The 20,562-nt window shown below is 32.5% G+C and overlaps 1 protein-coding gene across 4 annotated transcripts in view; it reads left to right on the top strand.

Moving 5' to 3' along the window:
- Positions 1 to 20,562, top strand: part of Atrnl1 (attractin like 1) — a 468,762-nt gene that overhangs the window by 115,181 nt on the left and 333,019 nt on the right. For 2 of the 4 annotated variants that reach the window (XM_090345791.1, XM_090345792.1), the window contains exons 24-26: positions 1,964 to 2,121; positions 11,654 to 11,715; positions 20,312 to 20,390. In XM_090345791.1, coding sequence (XP_090201917.1) covers positions 1,964 to 2,121; positions 11,654 to 11,715; positions 20,312 to 20,390 — 299 coding nt within the window. The remainder of the gene's footprint in view (positions 1 to 1,963; positions 2,122 to 11,653; positions 11,716 to 20,311; positions 20,391 to 20,562) is intronic. The other 2 variants (XR_016537794.1, XM_090345795.1) reach the window with 1 other exon arrangement.

Below are 20,562 nucleotides of genomic sequence, written 5' to 3'. Positions count from 1 at the left end.
GAGGAGTTTAAAAGAAACTGTACAAATATACCATAATAAAGTGTGTAAATTGACTTAGAAGAGGTTCAAACACTTATGCTTAATTATGAAATCCCAATGTATTTTTCAATACTTACATTGTAAGTGTATCCTAGTACACACATTTACACACACACACACACACACACAAAAAAAAAAAACACACATGCAATTTTTTTTGGTGGTAGACTTGGGTCTTGAAATAAGGGCTTTGATGCTGTCCCTGATGTTTATACTCAGAGCTACTGCTCTACCACTTTGTTAGTTAATTGAAGATACGTCTCATTGTTTTAGTAAGGTAAGACATTATTTTCCTGCATGACCTGTTTTAGAACCACCATCCTCACGTCTCATCCTCTTGAATAGCTAGGATTAGAGGGATGAGTGACCAGTATTTGGCTTAGAGTATGCATCTTAAGAAAGCATGAAAACTAATTTTGGAATAGAAGATCAATTGGAAATTAATTCAACTATTGAGTATATAAATTCTAATTACTTTTTTTAATGTTCATTAAGATGGATGTCTTGTTAAAGTAGTTGGAAATGCATTGTTCCATTTGGTTACATTGAATAAATATTTATTGAGTACCCAGTGTATGTTTGACTAATTGAACATTTAGGTCATGTTTTATATTACGACTTCTTGTTAATTTATTTAAAGTTAGTGATGTTTCAATTTACAAATAAACAGATAAGTAGACTTCTCTTAAATTTTTTAGTTAAATTGAAACATGTGAAAATATATTTTTTAAATAGTCTGTGGAGTAGTAAGAAGGAACTTAATTTCTTGAGCCACGCATGCCTGAATTCCAAAGTGAAGGTTACTCTTAGAGCTACAGATTTGGAACAAGTGCATTTATCTTTCTGAATTTGACGTAAAAAAAAGATGACACTACTTTCAGTGTGAAATTGTTATTGGAAAGGCTATCAAATCTTAAAGTCAGTACCTAGCAGCAATCAGTGTTATAAGTTTTCAAAATAAGTCTTATACTAAATTATTTCCATTTTACATATGGCCAGCTATTTTATCAAATGTGAGCATATTATGATAGTTATATTTTATAAGATCAGTTATAAAAATTGAGTGTATCATGCATTTAAAAATAGCATTAGTGGCTGCATTGGAAGGGTGACTTCCACCTATCAATTCCAAGGCCCTGAGGTTCAAATTCCAGTACCTCAAAAGAAAGGGAGAGCAAGGAAAGGCAGAGTTATGAAGTGATAAATATTATAAAGCTATCCATCTATCTATCTGTCTATCTATCTATTTATCTATCTATCTATCTATCTATCTATCTATCTATCTATCTATCTATCTATCTGAATGGAAATAGGATAAGAAACCAAAACTCGTTAAAAGGTATTTTAAGAAAGAATCGGGGGAGAGTGGCCTACTGGTAGAGTGCTTGCCTAGCATGCACAAAGCCTTAGGTTTGATTCCTCATTACCACATACAGAAAAAGGCAGAAGTGGTACTCTGGCTCAAGTGGTAGAGCAGTAGCCTTGAGCAAAAAGTGTCCAGGGACAGTGCTCAGGCCCTGAGTTCAAGTCCCAGGACTGGCCAAATAAATAGGGCTGGGAATGTGGCTTGGGTAAAGTGCTTACCTAGCATAAATAAAACCCTGGGTTAGATTCCTCAGTACCACATAAACAGAAAAGTCAGAAATGGCTCTGTGGACTAGCCTTGACCATAAGAAGGTGAGGCACATTGTCCACGCCCTGAAATTCAAATCCCATGACTGTCCAAAAAAAATTAAAAAGGAGAGAAAGAACAATATGGATAATAGGGATTTGGTAAAAGTCCTGTTGTAAATATCACAATAATACTCATATATTTAATTTATGCTAATGAAAAATTTAGAACATGTACACTTTTATAGTTTAAAAATAAAGATCTCTTTCGTATATGAATTATTCAAATTTGTTATTATCACTTACATTTTAGGTGGAACAATATCTGGGGAAGAAACTCCTATAGTTTCCAAGACTAATATAAAAGAATACAGAGATAGTTTTTCCTATGAAAAATTTAACTTTAGAAGCAATCCTAATATTACATTCTATGTGTACATCAGCAACTTTTCCTGGCCTATTAAGATACAGGTAAGAGTAAGAGGGTTGTTGAGTATTTATTTCTAGTAATCATTGAAATTTTCATTATAAAAATGCTATTTTTTCCCAAAGAAATACCATAGATATAGTTTTTGACTCGAATAATACTAAAACATATAAAATAAAATATTGTTACTAGTTGGGCACTGAGTCATGACTATAATCCTTTCATTTCAGCAGGCTGAGATCTGTGAATCTTGGTTCAAATCCAGCCTTGGCAGGAAAATCTGTGACTCTTTATGTCCAACTAACTAATAGAAAACCAAAAGTGGGCCTGTAGTTCAGAGTGATAGAGAGCTAGCCTTGAGCAGAAAAGCTAAGGCACAGAGCTTAGTCTCTGAGTTCAGGCCCAAGGATCAACCAAAAATAATATAATTTTCGAAGATTATTATATTCTAAAAAATGCTGAAAATCTTAAACATCTAGGATGTTTGGGTTTTCTGATTAAATTAATGTGGTGAATGTAGATATCCTCTTAAAAATGTAACTTGAAATTACTTACTGTGCTTTGATTCACCCTATTTCTGTGCTTTTACTAATCTTATTTATGTTCAGGGTATACTGAATATAATTTGATGCTTGATTAAAGATTTAGGATTAGACAGAACTGACTGATAGTAATTTCTTTTTCTTTTTGTTTCTTGTTAGTCCTGGGGCCTGAACTCAGGGCCTGGTTGCTGTCCCTCAGCTTTTTACTCAAGGCTCGTGCTCTGTTACTTGAGCCATATCACTGCTTTCAATTTTTGAGTGGATAATTGGAGATAAGAGTCTCACAGGGACTTTTCTTTGAACTGTGATGCTCAGATCTCAGCCTCCTGTGTAACCAGGATTACAGGCATGAGACACTGATACCCAGAAAAGAATCATTTTATTATATAACTATTTCATATTTTAATATTTAGTTCCATTATAGAATTGTCTAAAATTCATGTCATTAGTTTTACACCATCAGTTTTAATAAGATTTTTAAGAAAAAGGAATTCTATAAATTCCTACCTATACTAGTATTACTTTCTAAACTATAAGAATATTTACATTCTTTATATTACTAGATTATAGAAAATAAGTTAGCAAATGTCAAAAATCTAATCTTAAATATGAACCAGTTTCATGGTATTTAAATTTTTCTTTTAGTATTAACAGAATATGTTATTGCATGTTATCAAATTAAAGCTTTTAAAATTAACTATTTTTGGTATTTCTATATAGAATTTTGAAATCTGATAGTAGAGATAACTCATAGGTACTTATGGGTTAGATTGCTTTTCCAAGTATGACATCATATTAGTAATTAATTAATGAATTAATGAATGTAATATCTCTTTCTGTGTTTAGATTCTATTTGAACATATATATTTACTCAATTTTATGTTAGCTTAGTTAAGTTTATAGCAGTCAAACTTAGCTGTAGAAAAAGTAGTGGTGAAACAACTAAGTTTTTGCAGAGTTTTAGAAACATATTTTGGATTGAGTTAGATCACAAATTGTTCTCTGAGTAATTTGTATGGTGTAGCAAGAGTATAAATAGTATTCAAGTATCTATAGGTTATCTTAAATTTTCTGTCACTGTTGCAGTTAAGACATTAAGGAAGAGAGATTCTCAGAATTATCTTGGAACGAGGTAGTTAAAGATGCATAAGAAATACTAAAGTAATGTTTCAAATGGAATTCTAGACACGAGGATCAGTTTCCAAAGTTGTGATTAAATAATTTTCATCAGAGAACAAATAAAAATTTTATAGCTAGAAAACTGGTTAGATAGTAGGAAAATGATGGTAGGGGAGGTACATTGTGTTTATATAGAGGAGATAAAATATGATCATTAAATTTACTTAAAATCATATGTAACATATTAAAAGAGTTAATTAAGAACATATTTTAGAAAGAAAATATTGTACATTTGGCAAAAAGATTGGACTGGAGATAACTTTTTTGAAATGAAAACTTAGTTGAGCTTATTTTTTTCATGCTGTACATCTTAAAAAAGAAATGTTTCACATTCTAAATAGCAAAATAGGTCTGTTATTCTGATAATTACCATTAAAATATACTTAAAGCAGACTTTTTCTCTCACATACATTTGGTGTGATTGTCCAAATTATCAAACAATTTCTAATATCCATATAAGGAATTGAAACTTCTTTGTAGGAGTATTTCTGATTTTAAACGTTTTAGTTTCATTGTGTTCAAGTCAAATATGAATTGTATGCCAAGGCATTGAAGCACTGCATTACATATTAGAAGAAGGAAATGTGTAGGTACCCTTTCTGTTCTTAAATACCATACAAATTTCTCATTCTACTGTCACATAATTTTTTTACTCTTTCTGTTCATGCAAACTTCTAAGATAGATAGGTAATAAATGACACTTATTTCTCCATTTATTTTTTTCAGTATTATCCAATCATTCTTTTTTCAGTACTAGCCAATAATTCTTTTTAAAAAATATTCCTTCCATTTAAATTTCACTCTTCCTTTTCTGCCTTTTCTTTCTCATCAAATTTTATTTGCTTTGAAATTATTTTTTCTAACATTCTTTCTATGCCTGTGTTACTCAGAATCTGTTCTAGATACTCAACTCATAGACAGTGAACTACTTCTAATTTTATAATGCTGATTTTGATTTTTGTTTATTTATGGATTGTTGATATATCAGTTTTTTTTTTAATTCTCGATGTTTCCTATGAGCTCTGACATGTCTAATGTAACCCGCTTGTTAGTGTTGATTGTTTCAGGAATGATACTACCTATATTTTTTTGCTTTTTTAACAGACTTGGGTTTTAATTATAGAACACTGAAAATATCATTTTTTCCCCAGGTACCCTGTAAAAGTTCTCTGTAAACTGCTTATGATGGCAATCATTGCAAAATATTTCATTCAAATATCTTTAACAAATTTTAGTTGTGACTATCTGATACATATTGTTATATAATAAATGCACAATAATCCGGTAACTTAAGTGGAGACACACAGATACACAGACACATATACTTATTAGAATGCTGGCCTTCTTGCCACTAACTTGATTATTATGAGACTCTGAAATAAAATTGTTTGGTAACATTCTTTTTGACTTATTATTCCATACTAGTGAATCTTGACAATAAAATGAGAAAATATAGTGTAGCTATAATGCTAATAACAGAAATGGAAATACTTTGTATTGTCCAACAATACTGCTACTCATTTATTTATTTTTAAATTTATTATTATTATTATTATTATTTTTTATTTTGTCAGTTGTGGGTCTTGAACTCTGGGCCTGAGCACTGTAACTGAGCTCTTCAGCTCATGGCTATCGCTCTACCACTTAAACCACAGTGCCACTTCTGGTTTCTGGTGGTTAATTGAAAATGAGAGTCTCATGGACTTTAGTGCCCAGGCTGGCTTTGAATCATGACCCTCAGATCTCAGACTTCTGACTAGTTAGGGTTACAGGTGTGAGCTAGGGTGCCCGGCTTAAATTTTATTTTATTGTCAGAGTGATGTTATACAGGGTTACAAGTACATTTGTAGTGAGTATATTACTTCTTGAACACTGTTACCCCTTCCCATGTTTTTCTCCTACCTTCCCTTCCCCTATTCCCATTCAAGTTGTAAAGTTCATTTCCAACATATTATCTTGTAAATATCACATACATTGGTTCACACTTTGTTCTTTGTCTCATCATTTTGTTTTCCTCTTCCTTTCTCTAATTCAAATAAAAATGTATATACAATATACACCAGGTACCAAAGTCAGATAAAGAAACAACAGGGGATAAACTGTAAGAGGGAAAATAAAGAAATAACTTCTCATTGTTTATTAAATGCAACAATCATGAATATAAACCATTTGTTTCCCTATCCGGGAGTTCATTTCACTTAGCCTCATCCTAAGTGGCCATATGCACATGATTTTTGAGCTGTTGTGATCCTCTGCTAGGAAGATCTTAGTCATACATTAATTACTACAAATGAGAGCAACCACAGAGCCTATGATTTTTTGTGTCTGGCATACTTCACTTAATATGATTTTTTTTGCGAGTCTTTTCATTTCCTTACAAATGGAAGCTGTTTTTCTGATGGCAGCATAGAATTCTATTGTTTCTATTCATTTTTGATCCATTCATCTACTGAGGGGTATCTGATTGTTTCCATATCTTAGCTATGGTAAATAATGCTGCAATGAACATAGTTGTGCTGATAGGTTTAGTATGGCCTTGTTTTTGGACATTTGGGTAAATGCTCGGAGTGGAATTGCTGGGTCAAAGGGAGCTCTATGTTTAGTCTGTTCAAGAATCTCCATACTGCTTTCCAGAGTGGTTGAACAAGTTTATACTCACATCAACCGTGTAGTAGTGTTCCCTCCTGGCCACATTCCTTCCAGCATCTGCTGTTATTAGATTTTTTGATAATGGCCATTCTAACTGAGGTGAAGTAGAATCTCAAAGTTGTTTTGATTTGAATTTCTTTTATTGTCAGAGATGTTGAGCATTTCTTCATTTCTATTGGCCATTCTTATTTCTTCTTCAGAGAAGTCTCTCTTTAAGTCTTTAGCCCACCTTTTAGCCCACCTTTTAATGGGATGGCTGTTTATTTGAGGGTTTGTTTTTGAGAGATTCAATTTTTTTTAGCTTTAGGTATATTTTAGATATGAGGCCCTTTTCTGTTGTATGGTTAATGAAGGTCTTCTCCCATTCAGTGTGCTTTCTATTTATCTTGCTAGCTGTGGCCTTTGCCATATTGAAGCTCTACAGTTTAATGCAGTCCCATTTGTCCGACTTTTCTTTAATTTGTTGTTTCTGGGTCGTTAATTAAGCGAGTTTCAAGTCTGTGTCACGGAGACCTGGTTTGTCTCGTATTTAGTTTTCTACAGGTGTGTAACCAATTCTTCCAGCTCCATTTGTAGAATAGGCTGTCTATCTTCCATTGTATTTTTTTGCTCCCTTACCAAGATTAGGTGGCCATAGTGGTACGGGTTAATTTCTGAGTCTTCAGTTCTGTTTCATTGGTCCTCAGACCTGTTCTTATGCTATTATCAAGCTGTTTTTATTACACTCTGCTAGTCATTTCTATTTCACAGTTTAAGTTAAATTAAATTAGATTGGATCTAAATTACCTACTTCTGTGTAAATGAGATTTGGTAAATCACTATTAAGTAAAACTGAAAACTGACTGTATAATTTAGATTTAGTATTTTTGTGAAAATGGTGCTAAGGATTTTTCTTGAATTTTTAATTCTGATTTTCATTCTTCCCTAGGTTCTGATCTTTTCAGTGAAATAAAAATATCATCTAGTCTAATTCTTTTCTTCTTTATTTAATTTTATTGTCAGGGTGATGTACAGAAGGGTTAGTTACAGTTACATACGTAAGGCAGAGTGTGCATTTCTTGTTACCCGTCTCATATTTTTTCTCCCACTTGCCCTAATTTCAAAAATATAAAATGTATTTCTAGCTATCCTGGAGGCTAAGATCTTAGGATCATGATGGATGCCAGCCAGCCAGGGTAGGAGAGTCTTTGAGACTCTTATACAGATTAAATTAAAGAACCACCAAATCATAAACCTGTCATCTATAAATTTTTATCACGGATATACTAGCATTTTGAACATAGATGATAAGTCATTTCATCATAAAATTAGATAGGCTACTGGTTAATCAAATATGGAAGGAAAGACAGTTTATGTTATGCCTATGTTTTGAAATGAGAGGAATAATTATATTAATTTTCTCCCAGTTATGCCATAAGACATAATAATTATATTAGCACTATTACTTGGATAATTATTTGTTACTACCTTCTAAATTATTATAACCTAGAAAATTTTTATTTATGTCATATTGTATATATATGTATATATTATATAACATGACATATTTATTTGTGTATTCTTTATATCATATATGTATGTGTATACATCTATACATTCATAAATATATACACATACATATAGATACGTATTTCTCTGCATATGAGTGAAAACATTTTACAACATGCCTTTTGTGCTTTTAAAAATTATTATTTAATCATTTGACATAAATTTAAAGAGTGATCATTGAATTTGTTATTTAAGTTTATTAAGTAGTTAAATTATATTTATTATTCTAATGAGAAAGTATAGATACTGGTAATATGAAACAACTACTTAAAATAGAAATGAGAGTTTTTGTGATAGCTCATAAATCAAGTTCTGGAGACTTTTAGAGAGACAGATGCAAAAGAAATTGTTCATATTGATCAAAAACCTGAAAATATTTTTTCCCCTTCTTGGGCTTTGATCTCAGGGCCTGAGCTCTGTCCTTGTGCTTTCTCAAGACTAGAGCTCTACCATATGAGACATGCACCATTTATGTTTTTTTTTTTCTATGTATGTGGTACTAAGGAATCGAACCTGGTTCGTTGTGCATGCTAGGCAAGCACTCTACCACTAAGCCAAACTCCTGGCCAAAAAACCTGAAAATGTTTATCCTCTGCACAGAAAATTTTGGTGACTCTTTATATTAAATATTATTGTTAAATACTACTCTTTTACATGCAATGCCATTTCTAGATTACATAAGTATAAAGTTTATATTTCTCAGAATATAGCCAGCATTTATTATTTTCTTGATAGTGGTCATTGTAACTGGGGTGTGATGAAAGTTTAATGTTTTGATTTGCATTTTTTATGACCAGTAATATTAGGCCCCTTTTTATGTGTCTGTTGCCTTCCCCCCCACTTTTCTTGTCTGCCCTGGGACTTGAACTCTGGGCTTGGGCACTGTCCCTGAGTTCTTCAGCTCAAGGTTACCGCCCTACCCCTTTGAGCCATGATGCCACTTCCTGGCTCTTAATTATATTCTCAAAATTTTAATTATTTCACAAACTAATGTATTCCTGTTGTCTGTATAATGCCAAATCTATTTTTTGGTTTGGGCAGTACTGGGATTTCAAATCAGTGCTTGATTCTTACTATGCAGACACTCTAACCCTTCAGCCAATCAGTTACTTCCTTTTTCTGCAGCTTTTACTCAAGATAGGGTCTTATGTTAAATACGTGGCTTGGATTGTTATTGTCCCTATTTCTGCTTTTCTTTGTCATTGGGATAATACTTCATTAAGTATTCTCTTTGCTCTAAAATAATTTCAACCATGAAATTTTACAAACAATATCTTAGAACTTATAATAGGAATATTTTGCACAATATTATGCACAACTTATTCTTTTTTGTGTGTCCATCCTGGAACTTGAACTCTGGGCATGGAGGTTGTCCTTGAGCTCTCCAACTCTGTGCTAGCACTGTTCCATTTCCAATTTCCTGGTTCTTAATTGAAAATAAGAATCTCAAGGACTTTTGTGCCTGGCCTGGCTTCGAACCACAGTCCTCAGATCTTAGCCTCCTGAGTAGCTAGGATTACAGGCGTAAACTACTGGTGCCTGGCTAAAATTTATTCTTTATAAAGAAAAAACATTGGTATGAAATAGATTGTCATACTTTAAGTCAGAAATTGTTCATTTAAGAACTAAGTTTTTTTATTTGTTTATTATTTTTTTTTTTTTGCCAGTCCTGGGCTTGAGCTCAGGGCCTGAGCACTGTCCTTGGACTTTCTCAAGGCTAGAGCTCTACCACTTGAGCCTCAGCACCACTTCCGGTTTTTTTCTGTATATGTGGTACCGAGGAATCGAACCTGGGTCTTTGTACATGCTAGGCAAGCACTTTAACCACTAGGCCAAACTCCCGGCCCCAGAACTAAGTTTTTTTTAAATTTCATTAAAAAAATAAGAATGAGAGTACTTATAACTTACCTCCTACTTTTTACTCAAGCCTATCTAGTTTCCTAATGTTCATTATTATAACCCTCTGTCCATTTTCATCCTGCTGACAACCTAGGCTTTTATGAACTAAAAGAGAGTTTGTAATTCTCCCCTTCTATCTGGTAACAATAACCTATTTTACTGTATGTTTTGAAACATTATAATCAATAAATGTAGGAACTTTATATTTGCAGAGAATAGATTATTGGAGTCAGAAATTGCTAATTTAATCACTGATTAGCTTATTTTTTTTCAAAAAAAGAATAAGAATATAACCTAAGAGGCTCACAAGTACTTTTAAAACAGTTATGTTTCAGATATGATTATATAGCTTCTATGACAGTATTTTTAACCTATAATTCGAAAAATGACTTGAAAGAATCTCCCTTGTATCTTTTCTTTGATTCACATGATAAATTTAGAACAAACCTTTGCATTGTATTTCCCTTTTTGTTTATCTGTAATATTATATCAGAAATATGTATAGGAAGTTGACATTTTACATAAATGCATCAATTTGTCCTTAAAACAAGGAATTTTTTGCTCTCACAAATTCTGACATTTTGTAGTAAATATCATGCTATTCATCTACTTCTCAATTAAAATAAACTCCACATTGCATTTTCCTCAAATCATCAAAATCAAAATATTGTCACGGATTCTTAAATTACAAGTTTTATTAAATTAATGTTTTCTGTTGTTGTTGTTGTTGTTGTTTGCCAGTCCTGGGCCCTGACCTCAGGGCCTGAGCATTGTCCTTGGACTATCCTCAAGGATAGAGCTCTACCACTTGAGCCACAGCACCACTTCCAGCTTTTTTCTATGTATGTGGTACTGAGGAATCGAACCCAGGCCTTCATGCATGCTAGGCAAAACTCCTGGCCAAGTGTTTTTTATTTTTATTTTTTTGCCAGTCCTGGAGCTTGCACTCAGGGCTTGAGCACTGTTCTTGGGATTCCTTAGGGCTAGAGCTCTATCACTTGAGCCACAGAGCACTTATTGCTGTTTCGATGTATGAGGTACTGAGGAATTGACCCTGGCTGGATCTTTGTGCATGCTAGAGAAGCACTCTACCATTAGGTCACACTCCCAGTCCCAGTATTTTTGATGTTTTGGGCTGTTGGTATTTAGATTTAACTGAAAAGTATTTGTTACTGCCACTGTTACTTTATTTTTTATTTTGTTTGTTTGTTTGTGTCTTATTTGCTGGTACTGAGAGTTGAGCACAGGGTCTCATGGTCTTGCTTAGATTTCTTTTTTCTCAAGGTTAGACTTTTATCATATAAGCTCCACTTTTGACTTTCTGGTAGGCAATTGGTGATAAGGGTTTCAGCGACTTTTTTCCTGGACTGACTTAAAACTGTTACCCTTAGCTCTCAGTCTCTTGAGTAGCTTGGATTCCAGGTTTGAGTCAACATCACCTGGCATGGTTAATGGTGATTACTAAGTGTAAACATTCACTTGCATCTTTTAGGCACATTTCTTAATTTATAATATTTCACATGGAACTCTTGGCTGACAATCTTTAATTACTTTATAGTAGCTTTAAACACAATCATATAACCTATACAAAGATCAGTTAGTAGTTGACTATATTCAGTATTCTTGATAAAGTTTTAATTCCACCATATATTTGATTTATAATTTGATTCAAAATGTTTTAGTATATGATGAAACATTAATGTTTTGGTGATTTTTAGATTCAGCAAATTTCAAATTTTATTTTATTTTGATTTTTCAGATTGCATTCTCACAACACAATACAATCATGGATCTTGTGCAGTTTTTTGTCACCTTCTTCAGGTAATTTGCTTTTACTGACTTTCATTCTGTTAAAGCCAATGCTGGTATACATTCTGTCAGTCTGCTAGACAAATGATCACTTACCTCACCTTACAATGCATGCTGTTTTTCTATTTCTTTTTTTTAAAAATTTTATTTTATTGCTGGGGTGATATACAGAGGGGTTACAGTTACATTCATCAGGTAATGGGTACATTACTTCTTGAACACTGTTACCCTTTCCCATGTTTTTCTCCCAGTTTCCTTCCCCACTCCCTCCCACTTATCTTGCTTTTCCCCTACCTTCCCATTTTCAAATTTGAAAATAAACGTATATATAATATACCAAGTACCAAAGTCATATTTAGTAACAGCATGAGATAAACCTTAAGGGGAAAAGAAGAAAAAAGAAGTAGCTTCACATAGTACATTAAGAACAATAATCACAAAGATAAACCTCTTGTTTCTATATCCTGCTGTTCATTTTGCTTAGCCTCATCCTGTATGGCCATTTGTACAAAGCTCTTTAGCTGATACTCTGTGAGGAGACACCTAGAGTTGTATTCATTGTTGCAGATGAGGGAAACCATGGAGTCTATGTTTTTTTGGGTCTGGCTTACTTCACTTAATATGATTTTTTCCAAGTCTTTCCATTTCTTTACAAATGGGGCAATGTCATTCTTTCTGATGGCAGCATAGAATTCCACCACATCTTCATGATCCATTCATCTGCTGAGGGTATATGCTGTTTTCTTTTATTGATGTAGTGTCCATATTCCTATCCAGTCCTAGAATTCCTATTACCTTTTCCAGAAAGATCTGCTAATATTTTCTATTAAGAGCGAATCTATACAAATTTCAAGATTTCTGATTTGTTGCAGTCTATTTTACACCTATGAATCATTCTTGCTTTAATACAGAAGAAACTATTGACACAAATTATGGAAACAAATGGAAAAGGCAGTGATCCAATAAAACTCTTTCTGTAAAACATTTGCTAGGCTGATTTTTGTTTTTCGATATAATTTTCCCAACCTTGATCTAGCTTATGGCTGAATTCCTTTACTCATTATTCTACAAACTCATCATTTCTATGGGTACCATTTTCTTTTCTTCTTTTTTTCCCCCCTTGATCTGTGATGGGACTTGAACTCTGGGCCTGGGCGTTGTTCCTGAGCTCTTCACCTCAAGGCTATCTCCTTACTCCTTGAGTCACAGCACCACTTCCAGTTTTCTGGTTGTTAATTGGAGATAAGAGTCTCATGGACTTTAGTCCCCAAGCTGGCTTTTAACCCTGATCCTCAGATCTCAGCCTCCTGAGTAGCTAGGATTAAAGGCATGCTAATATTATCTGCCTGCTAGTATTATCTGTCCTTAGAAATTTTTTTAACTAAGATTAATTTCCTCATACTGTCTTTTTCAATTCATCCATAAGGGCCCATATATATATATGTTTAATCTTTCATCTCTGTATATAGACTTTCAGATTTTTAAATTCAGTTATTCAGCTTACTTATTTCCTATTCATCTATCCACTTTTTTATTAAATAATTTATTAACATTCATTTTTACATTGTATTTCAAATGACGTATTTAACAAACAAGTATTCAAGAAGGGAATCTCTATATACAATCACTGACACTTAGATTTTAGAACATAATTAAAATTAGATACATATTAATCTATGTAATAAAACATTGTGTCTAAAGAGTCATAGATTTTTATGTCTATATAGTTGTGTTTACGTTTCTAATACCAGATCCATAATATTGGGTATGTAAATATTGAGTCCTCGCTCTTGTATCTATCCATCCACTTTTTAAAATTGTATTGTCGGGGTGATGTATAGAGGGACTACAGTTACATTCATCTTGTCGTGGGTATATTACTTCTTGAACATTGATACCCCTTCCCATGTTTTTCTCCCACTTTACCTTCCTCCAACCCTCCCAATCATCTTGTTTTTCCCCTTCCCCTCCCTATTTCAAGTAAACAAATTAATATATATATATACAATATATCAGGTACGAAAGTCAGATATAGTAACAACATGAGATAAACCACAAAAAAGAGAAAAGAAATAACTTTGCATAGTACATTAAGAATAGCAATCACAAAGATAAGCCTTTTGTTTCCATATCCTGGAGTTCATTTCATTTAAGCTCATCCTATGTGGCCATATGCACCTAGCTTTTGAGCTATTGTGAATCTCTTTTAGGAGAATACTAGGCATATAGTAATTATTACAAATGAGGGAGCCTATGTTTCTTTGTGTCTGGCTTACTTCACTTAAGATTATTTTTCCAAGTCTTTCTTTTTTTTTATGTATTAGTCACTTGCTCTAAATTCATGTGTCTATGTTAAAATGTTTACTTTTTAGAATTTAATATAATAGCTATCATTAATATTTGTAAAGTGTACTCATACTTTTTTTGTTTTCCCATTGTCTTATTTATTTAATATTCAATAATTGTACAAGGGGGTTTTAATGCCAGAAGTCAGATTATGAGTACAATGAATCTTTATCAAAGAATGATGTACCACTCATATTTCAAATTGTTTCTTAAAGATAAAAATTGAGAAAAAATCTTTTTAATATATTTATATTTTACAAGTTTATTGGTTATAATAAAATGAAATTTAACACTGTTAATAATGATGTAATTTTAAAGAGCATTAGAAGTTATAGTTGTGTAAGCATTATTTAATACATTAAGATAAATTTTTTTGAGTTAGAATAATGTATGAAAAATGAAGTTTAGTTTTGTATAAAATTCACAAAGAAATATATATGTAAATATTTAAATATTTAGGGTTTTATTTTAAGCTTCTGAATTTGTGTGCATATTTAAGTTTAATTGCTCTTTTATAAAGCAAAAGAAAGCTAGTATTAAAGTGCATCATGTCTTAGAGATGATCCTATTTATTAAGTTTTCATCTTAGACAAAGTGAAAAAAATATTCTAATCATTGTGTGAGATCAAATGTATTTGATGGGCTTTTTGTCATTTAAATTTCCTCTAGCAGTGAAATGTAAATTAGATAATTTAAAAACCATTTCATTGTTAAGAAAAAACATAGAAAGAATATTTTGAGGTTTATTATTTTTTTTAAAAGGCCACTGCTAAATTGTAAAAGAATTTTAAACAAGGAACATTTATGGATTACACTCTTCCATCAGGTTATCTTATGTAGCTCTTAAGGTAGCAGAGGTGAGTGAATCCGCCAGATTTTCAATTTAGTCATATTTTTATTTATCCAACTCTTTCAGCTTTTTTACTTCTATATTGTGGGCAGTTTTTTTGTTTTTTAGTCAATCTAATTGGGCCAGAACTATGAGATAATTTATAGGTGTAACTTGGCAGGTATAATTGGCTCTGACTCTAGTTTTTTTTGTGTGTCACTTTAGGTCACCTGATTTCTTCAGAGTTTCATTTCATACATAGAATTAAAGGGCTTTTGTTATTGTTCTTGTTAAGAGTATGTGACATAATATAATAAATTACTACTAAAGCAAGTTATTTTAAAGTTTTTTATTATGTAAAATTACATTTGTATGAATCTGAAATGCCAGGATTAATTCTTTTAATGGAATAGTTAAATGGAGGTATGGTTGGTAACTTTTAATGCTGACAGTAATTTTCATTGTACTGTTAGGAATAGTAAATCTGTCAGATAATGACAGTTTGAGTAGTTGTACTTTGTTAATCTTACCTGACAAACCAAGCATATAATGTAGTGGTTACTCCAACTATTTTGTATATCAATTTTATATATTTAATGACTATGGAATTTACCACTGATGGATTCATGCATACAATTAAACCTCTGTGAACTACAACTGAGCCAGATTTAAAAAAAAATCTTTTCTTCCTTTTTCCCAAATCCTGTTATAAGAGGCCAGAAAGACCTTTGGATTCTTAGTTATCTGTCATTTCAGACCTTTTATGTAATAGCACTTAAATTATTACTTATTCCTTTTGTACTGTAAATTTACCAATGTGTACACGTCTGTATATACAGAAACATATAGTGTTAAATCACTTTGGGGATCATTTTATACAGTTTTTAAGATGTTTCAGAATTATTCCTTTTTGAGTTCATTGTTTAGTTGATGGATTCTAGATTTAACTGATTTGAAGATTATGGTTTTCTACTGAAGCAACTACTCAGACTCCTTTTCCTTTGTTATGACTTAAAACTACATGTAGCATGACCTTAGGCTGCTTTTCCTTCCAGGATGTAATCATCCCTACAGATCTTGTGGACCATCCTACTGGCAGCTCCTACAATATTGTTCATGCATTTATAGGAATTGTGGCTCTCTGAATTCTGGTAGTTAAGCTCTGACAACTGTCCTGTATCATTGTGCATACCTATCAATTTCTAGTAATTAGCAAACAGTCCTATATTAGCCTTTCCCTTTTCATCTTTAGTGTGCAGAAGAAAGCTAATACTAGACTTCTTCGTGATGTTAGTATCTCTCTCATCAACATGTTCCTAATGACCTAAGTGAATGGTGTAGCTTCTGGGGTCTCTCATGGAGCTTAAGTGTCTGGAAGTAGTTCCAGCTTTATATATTATGTCGATTCTGTTCTATCTCCTAGGGAAATTGAAACATTTTTGCTTTTCTTTTTTTGACTATCAGTTTTTTTCTAGAATTCTAGTAATCACTCTAACAAGTTTATACCATCTTGTAGTGTCTAAAATATGCACTAAAGATACATTTCTGGCTTAGTAAAAATATGCACTAAAACTAAGCATATCTGTAATCTCATATCTGTAATCTTAGCTCCTCAGTAGGCTGAGATGTGAGGATCATGGTTCTGGGCTAGCCCAGGCAGGAAAGTCTATTAGATCATTATTTCCAGTAAAATATTGAAAAAAGTCAGAATGGCTCAAAGTGATATCCTTGAGCACAAAATATCAGAGTCATTGCCCATGCCCTGAGTTCAAGTCCTATGTCTGGCCCCTCCAAATTCATTAAACTCTTATTTATAAGGTCTTACATTCATTTTTTTTTCCTGGGCACTATCCCTGAGCTCTTCTTCTCAAGGCTATACCACCTTACCTGTTGAGCCACAGTGCCACTTCCGGTTTTCTAGTGGTTAATTGGAGATAAGAGTCTTCCAGACTTTAGTACTCGGGCTGGCTTTGAATTGCAGTTTTCAGATCTCAGCCTCCTGAGTAGCAAGGATTATAGGCAGGAGCTACCATGACTGGCTTCAGGTACTTTTATATATTCTGTTGAGTAAGCATTTTAGGTTTATATTTCCATTGTATCCAAGATTCTATGAATGTTTCTCTATGATGCAAGAATCTTGCATCAGCTTTAAAAGATCGACTCATCGAAACTTGTAGTGTACATACACAACAGAATGTTATTTAGCCACCACCTGTCATTCTCAGTATCATGGATGGATTTGGAAGACATTGTGTTATTTAGAATAAGCCACGCTCAGAAAACAAAATACAACATAGCTGTACTCATTTTTTTTTTTTTTTGCCAATTCTGGGGCTTGAACTCTGGGCCTGGGCACTATTCTTGGGCTTTTCTTAAGGCTAGCACATTACCACTTGACCCATAGCACCGTTTTTTCCTATGTATGTGGTATCAAGGAATCGAATCCAGGGCTTTGTGATGTTATGCAAGCACTCTACTCTTACATTCATTTTGTTTTTGGATTATATTCCACTAAAGCCCCCAAACTGAACCATATTCCCATTTCTCCTTGTAGGATCTGTCCACTAGTTTTCTACCAATTGCATCAGGTCAGAACTCCAATACATACATATTTGGAGCATTTCATTTGTAGGCCTTAAGATTCAGTATTCTCAACCTGTCCTTACTGTTGATTAAGCACTACATTCTGTAACAGTTTAGTTATGAGCATATTTACTTAACCAATTTCACCCACTGATCTTTATTGTCCCTGTCATTGAAACCTGAGCAAGATATTTAGAATATCCTTGCATTTTAATAACACAGGTGTGTTTAATATAAACTTAAAATTGTCTTTTGATTTAACAGTTTAATAAGTAGATAATTTTCAAATAGAGTATCATGAATTAACATATAATAGTAAATTAACATATATTTCTTCATTTAAAAGAGTATCCTAAGTTCTGATCTTTTCAGTGAAATAAAAATATTATCTAGTCTACTTCTTTTCTTCTTTATTTAATTTTATTGTCAGGGTGATGTACAGAAGGGTTAGTTACAGTTACATACGTAAGGCAGAGTGTGCATTTCTTGTTACCCCTCTCATATTTTTTCTCCCACTTGCCCTAATTTCAAAAATATAAAATTTATTTCTAGCTATTCCGGAGGCTAAGATCTTAGGATCATGATGGATGCCAGCCAGCCAGGGTAGGAGAGTCTGTGGGACTCTTATCTCCAATTAATGGCCAAATAAATCAGAACTGGAGTTATGATTCAATTGGTAGAGCACTAGCTTTGAACAACAACCAAAAAAAATTCAGGAACAGCACCCAAACCCTGAATTCAAGCCCCAGGACTGGCAAAATAAAAAGTACCTAATATTTGAAATCTATAATCAAATATTCAAAAAATTGCCATAAACACATGACACTGTTGTCCCAGTTTTTACATTTTAACAACATGATTTCTACCAAAGAATTTTTTGCCATTTAAAATGGATTTTATGGATCAAAATCTTGTACTACATGATATTATTTTTATTGAAGTATTTTTAATTTTCCCTTCATAATATTAACTTGTAATTTCTATGTTCCTTTTCACTATGAATCTTCTTATATGAGCATTTTATGAAGGACAAAATCAAACTATTAAATATCTCCCCCAAGTTTTTTCCATACTTCCTCTTTTGTTCCTGTAGCTAATTAGCTTATATAGTTCCTTTTATTATTATTCTTTTTGTTTTTCCTATTTCCATTGGAAACATTATACCTGCAGGTTGCTGAACCTTACAGATCTCTTACACTATTTTTCTATAGTAGTTTGTATATCCTTTCTTCTTTTTCTTTTTTTTTTTAAGAAAGTGTAATTAACTGTTTTCTCAATATCTATTCCAAAGGTCTATAGAAGCTATTATGGACTATAAAAGGGAAAGAAGACCATAAAGAAAGTGAAAACTCCTAAAACTTTTCAGAAAATTAAATTAAAAGAGAAATATTTGATATTACCTTTTATAACTTTTAATTTAGAATATAATATGTGAAGGCAGTTGCCAAAGATAAACTCATAGTCTATCGTTTAATGTAATAAAATATTGCTTTGGCATGTTGAGAACAGCAGGCAGAGCAGAGTATTTAGAACAATGGATATTCAAAAAATTTAGGTGGTGGAAATTCTGACATTCCTTAGGATTCTAGGATTACCTAGAAGGAAAATAAAATTTCAACTATATTATACATACTTGACAGATGTAGTTTGTTTACTAGAGTGTTTTAACTTTTAATGGAGCAAATTTTAAGTTCATTTTAATATTAATTTAAAAATACCTCTGACTTGTTTATAGTGAAATCTTTTAGAAATCAATATTTGCAGATAATTGGGAAGAGTTGTGATGAGGGAAAAGGTGACAAAACATAAGGGGAATCTAGTGTTTGGGAAGTAATGTACCTACTACCTGACTAATGTAACTGTAACCCCTCTATATATTACCTTAACAATAAAATACTATAAAAATTGAAAAAAAGAAATCAATATTTGCCATGTAATCTCTTAAAAATCTTAGAGTACTTATATAATTTTCCTCTGGTAGAGAAGGATAATATGTCTAATAAATGCCAGAAAAATGTTCAAATGAATTTAAATACCAGTTTGGAAAAGTTTCTTAACAGCTGCTATGGAGTAATTGATATATATATATATATATATATATATGTGTGTGTGTGTGTGTGTGTGTGTGTGTATTTTTGTTATGCCTTTAGTATTTACTAATGACTATTACAACACCATTTAGAAAAATTTTTCTTTCTTTCCTCTCTTTCTCTCTCTCTCTCTCTCTCTCTCTCTCTCTCTCTCTCTCTCTCTCTCTCTCTTTCCTTCCTTCATTCCCTTCCCTTCCCTTCCCTCCCTTCCCTTCCCTCCCCTCCCCTCCCCTCCCCTCCCCTCCCCTCTCCTCCCCTCCCCTCCCCTCCCCTTCCTTCCAATCCTCTCCCTGCCCCTCCCCGCCCCTCCCCGCCCCATCTCATGAGAGTACCCTTCCCATGAGAGTACTTGAGGCTTTCTTATTGGGAGCAAAAGAGTTTTGAAAAATTAATCCCATATTTTCAGAGATCCATAATTTTATAGAAGTAATCTGGAATATAGTCTACCTTTGAAGGCTCCCCCACCCCTAAAAAAGTATTAAAATAATTTCAAAGATTTAATGGTTGATAATGCCAATAAACAATAGGTAACTTATAGGAAGTTCTGATGAATGTCAATTTGAAAAAAATTTCTGAGCAAATTGTCCTCCCAAATTTGAATATCATCTAAATGTGAGTCATTATTATTTTATTACTGTGCACATCAAAAATGGCTTATTAAAAATTCAGAACATTTAAATTTTTTTGTTTGAATTACTTACCTAGGTAATGGAATTATATTTTAACTTTCCATGTATTATTTTGTGCTTTCTTTTTTCAGTTGTTTTTTATCTTTATTGCTTGTGGCAGCTGTGGTATGGAAGATCAAGCAAACTTGCTGGGCTTCTCGACGGAGAGAGGTATTGATAATATTATTTAAAGATTTGAACATATAAGTATTTATTTCTTAAATAAAATATTTCTTTGAAGTACGTATTTTAAAATAATTTTATTTTTATTTTTGAACAGTGTTATATTTATACCTTCAAATTAAATTACCCTTGTCAAAAAAAGCCAATATTTGAAGAAAAA

This window comes from Megascapheus bottae, chromosome 15 (genome assembly GCF_031878675.1).
Source record: "Megascapheus bottae isolate mThoBot1 chromosome 15, mThoBot2.hap1, whole genome shotgun sequence".
In the NCBI taxonomy this organism is placed as follows: domain Eukaryota; kingdom Metazoa; phylum Chordata; class Mammalia; order Rodentia; family Geomyidae; genus Megascapheus; species Megascapheus bottae.
Note: the sequence above shows the minus strand (reverse complement) of the source record. Positions and strands in the feature narration are given on the sequence as shown.